Here is a 6,000-nt window from a genome sequence, read left to right on the forward strand (position 1 = left end):
TTTGAACCGGCAGCCTTTCAATTGCCAGGCAAAGGTGCGAACCACAGAGACGGATCACGGCCGACTTCCCAGCGCTGTCCAAGGAGCCCCTGCAGGGGTGCAAGTGGTTAGTGCAAAGGGCAATATTGCTGGGGTTGTGAGTTCAAACCTTCCCTGCAGCCCTGGTTTCTATTACCCCATGGAGCTTCCCCAGCTTGCTTCTCCTAATTCACATGGAAAGTGCCATGAGAGGAAGGTCTGAAATGTGGACGTTGGTGCAAAGCTTGGGACCCCCCACCAATGCTGCCATTAGCTGTGGGTGGGTTGCTCAGGGGCAGGGAGAATTGATTTCTTTGCTGCTGAGAAAGCTGCCAGGACAGGTCCGTGGGCACCAGAGCTCCCCGCTTCTTCCAGCACATGCCAGGCTCTGTCACTCCTGGAGGAGGGTCATCGAATCATAGAAGATCAGGGTTGGAAGGGTCCTCAGGAGGAATCTAGTCCTACCCCCTGCCCAAAGCAGGACCAACCCCAACTAAATCATCCCAGCCAGGGCTTTGTCAAGCCTGTCCTTAGAAACTTCTAAGAAAGGGGATTCCACCACTTCCCTAGGTAATGCATTCCAGTGTTTCACCACCCTCCTAGTGAAAAGGTTTTTCCTAATATCCAACCTAAATCTCCCCCACTGCAACTTGAGACCATTCCTCCTTGTCCTGTCATCTGCTATCACTGAGAATAGTCTAGATCCATCCTCTTTGGATCCACCTTTCAGGTAGTTAAAAGCAGCTATCAAATCCCCCTTCATTCTTCTCTTCCGTAGACTAAACAATCCCAGTTCCCTCAGCCTCTCCTCATAACTCATGTGTTCGTCCCCTAATCATTTTTGTTGCCCTTTGCTGGACTCTCTCCAATTTATCCACATCCTTCTTGAAGTGTGGGGCCCAAAACTGGACAGTGCTCAAATAAATCGGTTAGCCTCTAAGGTGCCACAAGTCCTCCTGTTCTTTTTTTTTAGTTATTAAAGAAGTGTCAGTAAAAGGTCAGAATGCGATCGTCTCAGTCCTTCTCTTGAAAAGTGTAAGCTCATTAATTAGTTCGCCACTTCATCAAAAATAAAGGGGACATGCACCAGCCTTTGTCATGTGAGCAACTTTCCCAAGCACTTTGGACAAACTCAGGAGTAAGTATAAAATAGTAAAATAAGTTTATTAACTCCAGAAAGTTAGATTTTAACTGAGTATAAGTATTGGTCACAGAGGTCAAAAGTGGTTACATAACAAATGAAAACAGACTCCCAGTCTAAACTCTAATTTGAATATACTAAGCAAGAATTGGATCAAACAGCTTTTCTCACTCACTGCTTGCTCCAGGCCATGCTGAGTTCTTAATACACAGACTGAATTCCCTCTCAGCCTGAGACCAATCTCTGCAGTTCAAATTCTGAGTCTTCCAGACAATCTTCCAGGTGTTGAGATTGGGGAAGAGACAGGCCACGTGGAGGTGTCTTTGACTCTCATTCATATTTTTTCTCCAGCTGCTAGGTAGATTCTTGCCGTGATGCTGGGGTTAGTTAGCCCCCAATATGGAGCAGCAGTTTGCCTCCTGCACCTTGTGGTAGGCATGTCACAGCTCCTTTACTTTGACCCCGCACGGCAGTGTGTCCCTGTCATGGCCCCTTCCTATCATGCATCACGAAAACTGAGTGCGCACCTCGGGAGTTACACCGCAGAAAGCTGCTTTCCTGTGCAGAAACTTGCCCGTGTAGAGAAGGCCGCAGAGGGCTTCCATAAGAACGCACGACAGGTCATAGACTGGGTCAGACCAATGGTCCGTCAAGCCCAGTGTGCTACCTGAGAGCGACCAGTGCCAGATGCATTGGAGGGAAAGAACAGAACAGGCTTGTTGACCTGCAAGGTGAGGGTCTTTCACCTTTATATTTAACTTAATTGTTGTCGATTCCTACTTATCCTATATCTAACTACCCCTCCTCTGAGGTCTCTGGGCAAATCAGGTGTGAACCACTCCTTTGACACAGACGTGTCCCAATCCAGCTGAATTGAGGCAGAATTTGGGCCAATGTCAGTTTGGAAAAGGCCTGCTTCACCCAGCAGGTTTCTCAAAGTATCTGTTGCTGTGAACCGCATGTCGTGTGGATGTGCGAACTCCAAAGATAGCAAACATGAAAAAAAAAAACGCAAAGCCGGTTCTGAGGTTTCCAGAGCCAGGCCTGAGGGTTAAAGAGCTGTGCTCAAAAGGACAAGGGGGCTCAGCAGCTATAAAAAGAACTAGTTGCAAAAACAAAACAAAAATTACATGAAAAAAACCAACCAAACAACAACCACCCAGAAAAGCTCCCATCACTCGCCCATCACCATTGTAGATCTTGACATCTCCTGCCTAATGTGACATCTTTGCTTTGCGAACAAGAGCCCTGGGGAACTCTCTGGCTCTTTCCCTCTCACTGGGGAAAAGGTTCCACATCTTCTCTCAAGTAGTTTTCCTCCCAACAGAAGATTTATTTTAAAATTTACCAAATAAATTCCATTTGAAACAGAAATCATTCCAGTCTATACTGGGTCTCTATTCTCGTACATGCTATTTCTCTCACATTTTCCCCCAAACCTGATTCCTTTGGAGTCAGGTTTTTATTGCAGGATTAGCCACCATTTGCTATTTTGTAGGAGGGGGCTAGAAGAAAACCTGAATTATACTGTAACACTGAAAGTGATCACAGAATCAGCCTCTTACCTTACACTAATAAACTTCATGTGCAATTTCCTTGTTGCTGGTAACAATTTCTTCAAAGATTACAAACTATAAACCTTTAGGGCAGTTTTCTCTTAATTCCCATTTTCACCCAGTGAGCTCTGTGTGAAATCACATTCTCCCATAACCTAGGAGCCTTCCATTTCTGAGGGTTCATTTCTCCCTGGGTCTTCTCCCAGAAGTGTGGGTGGAAGGGGTCTCACACTACGTGGGAAGGCTGCATCATGAGAAAAACCACCTGTGCTCTACTTTCACACTTTCTAATCTTTCAGAGTAGCAGGAGGCGGAAAAGTGAGACACATGCATTAGACTCAAGAGCAAAACTAAGAGACCAAACCACAGACTCTGGACTCAGCATTCATGTATCCTGCAGTCTGAACTTGGAATCTGTTACATTCCCTCATTGGCTACCATCATTTAACCAACACGGAAGTGCTTCTTGTCCAGCAAGGCAGCCAGTTTGGGACCCATAGGCATGGCATGGCTCTGAAGGAATCAGCTGTTTCTCTCTGTGCTTCAGGAAACTTGGGATCCAAATGGTAAAAGACAGTTGTTCCCAGTTTCATCATGGCATCCCTTAGAAGTGTGAGCAATTCTAAAAACAGTTTACCTTGGCCACAGGTCACCATAGCGTCCATCTCTGGGGTGAAAATCAACCACTACAACCTCTCATTTCTACCTGAGTTCTTGTCAAATCTTTGACCTTAGTTGTAGCAATTTTACACGGCTCTGGCGTAGAATTCTTCACCAACCACACGACATACCAGTAGCGATACTGAGGTAGAACTCCCCCAAATATGCCCTTTTGTTTCTTTAATCTGGTGCAACAGATTTAAATAAGGGACTAAATTCAGGTGCGGCTTAGAATCCCTCTAAGACACCAAATGTCAGGTATCTACTCAAAATGGGTGTCTTTCTGCAGCTCTATCACATTCCTCATGGATGTCAGTTCCTACACATTTACAGCATCTGCCAGGAGTGAGCTGAACAGAAATGTCACTTCCATTTTTCCCATCTCTACCTAGGAAGGGATTGCATTTCCCAAATAAGAGGCAACATGCACCTGATGAGGAAGGGAAGATCTTCAGGAGCAACCTCTTGCAGGGCATGGGCCACAACTGCTTTGGGAGGCAAATGAATGGGTCTTTTGCTTAGTTTCAAATCATTTACTAGAGAATCCTCTTCCCAGCCCCTTCGGGAAATATTGACCTTACCAATTGAAGAACAGGGGGATAGAGATGGTGATGGAGAATCCCTCTGATTTACCCTATGTTCTTCTGTTGTTACAGAGGGGAAAAGACATTTTTCCCTCTCCCTTCCCTATTCCTGCTCTTTGTTATACTTCAATATATGTTAAGGGAGGAAAACGGTAGTAAAAATATCTGCCTTCAGGAAAACCTGAAGCAACAGCGCTCTGATGAACTGTGACAACTGGGAATGAAACAATATGATCCTGGTGGGGGAACTTGATGACTAACAATTGTTTTTAAATGGGGGAACAGTATAACTGTGATGCTCAGGCTTTGTTTAGACTAGGACATGCGATGGAGTTTAGGTCAGGTCAAGGGGAAAGCTAATGCCAACCACTGCACCTCGGCTGCATCTGCACGACAACTGTAATTGTCTTTTAACACCAAGATCACTAACTTGAGCAGCCAACGCCATGTACAGTCCTAGTGGATGTAAGGCACGGGTAGTTTTTGCCTCAGTGTAGCTTGTTGGGAACAAACCTCTCTCCCCCACCTGGAGCTGATGAACATTCCTGGCTGGAGGGACACACGCTCCTTTGACCCAAAAGGAAAGGAGTTGATAGAAAACATCACAGGACTGACCCCAAAGAAGGGTGAGCTGCAAAAGGCAGGAGCAGGCAACTCATCTGGGGGAGCTGAGTAACCACGGTGAAGATGGGGCACAGATCACTAAGTGGGAATTAGCAAATGTGATTTAAAAGAAAAAAATACCTTTGGCCAGCCCTAGTCAAGGCATTTGTTACAGATCACTCCCATGTGGATTTTCTGATGTCTAATAAGGGTTGAGCGCTGATTGAAGCTTCTCCCACACTCAGAGCACGTGTAGGGCCTCTCTCCTGTGTGGATTCGCTGATGTGTGATAAGGGCTGAGCTTTGATTGAAGTGTTTGCCACACTCACGGCATCCATAAGGTTTCTCACCCATATGGATTCGCCGATGTATGATAAAGTATGAGCTCCGAACGAAGCGTTTCCCACACTCAGAGCATCCATAAGTCTTCTCACCTGTGTGGATTCTTCTATGTGTGGTCAGTACAGATCTCCGATTAAAGCTTTTCCCGCACTCAGAGCACATGTAGGGGGTCTCTCCTGTGTGCGTTCTCTGATGTGTGATTAGGGTAGAGCTCTGATTTGAAGCTTTTCCCGCACTCAGAGCATGTGTAGGGCCTCTCCCCTGTGTGGATTCGCTGATGTGAGAGGAGGGATGAACTGTCAATGAAGTGCTTCCCACACTCAGGGCATTCGTAAGGTTTCTCAGCCGTGTGGATTTTCCGATGTGTAATAAGGTGTGAGCTCTGCTTGAAGTGTTTCCCACACTCAGGGCATCCATAAGGTTTCTCACCCGTGTGGATTTTCCGATGTGAATTAAGGTGTGAGCTCTGCTTGAAGTGTTTCCCACACTCAGGGCATCCATAAGGTTTCTCACCCGTGTGAATTTTCCGATGTGTAATAAGGTGTGAGCTCTGCTTGAAGTGTTTCCCACACTCAGGGCATCCATAAGGTTTCTCATCTATGTGGATTCTCTTATGTGCAATGAGATGCGAGCTCTGCTTGAAGCATTTCCCACACACACAGCATGCGTAAGGTTTCTCACCCGTGTGGATTCTCAAATGTGTGAGAAGGTCCGAGCTCCCTTTGAAGCTTTTCCCACACTCGAGGCATGTGTAGCGTGTTCCTTCCAAGTTCATTCTGTCACGTGTAATAAGGTCTGACTGGCTACCGAAGTTTTCCTCTGGCCTCTGCTGACTCTCACAGGCTTTTGTTTTTTCTGGGCGTGCACAGCTCCCAGAATCATTCCCTTTGGACCTTCCTGACAACATCCCATGGGCTCCTACTCGCTCAGCATCTTCCTGCTGGGGTTCCTCCTCGTTTTCACTCACCATCCCAACACCTGACGGGAGACCGAGAGAATCCAGACGTAAGTCTCTGCCTGCGCCAGAGAGAAAGCAAATCTCAGAGAGAAGAATGGGAAAAGGGATGAAGGAACCAAAATGTGTACAGGACAGATC

General features: G+C 46.5%; 1 protein-coding gene across 1 annotated transcript in view; it reads right to left on the reverse strand.

The window, feature by feature from the left end:
• Positions 1-5,679, reverse strand: part of LOC140904590 (uncharacterized) — a 565,656-nt gene extending 559,977 nt beyond the window's left edge. Inside the window, 2 exon segments of the mRNA XM_073327022.1 lie at positions 4,743-5,123; positions 5,125-5,679. Coding sequence (XP_073183123.1) covers positions 4,743-5,123; positions 5,125-5,679 — 936 coding nt within the window.
• Positions 5,680-6,000: the final 321 nt, after the last annotated feature.

Source organism: Lepidochelys kempii, unplaced genomic scaffold (assembly GCF_965140265.1).
Source record: "Lepidochelys kempii isolate rLepKem1 unplaced genomic scaffold, rLepKem1.hap2 scaffold_37, whole genome shotgun sequence".
Lineage (NCBI taxonomy): Eukaryota > Metazoa > Chordata > Testudines > Cheloniidae > Lepidochelys > Lepidochelys kempii.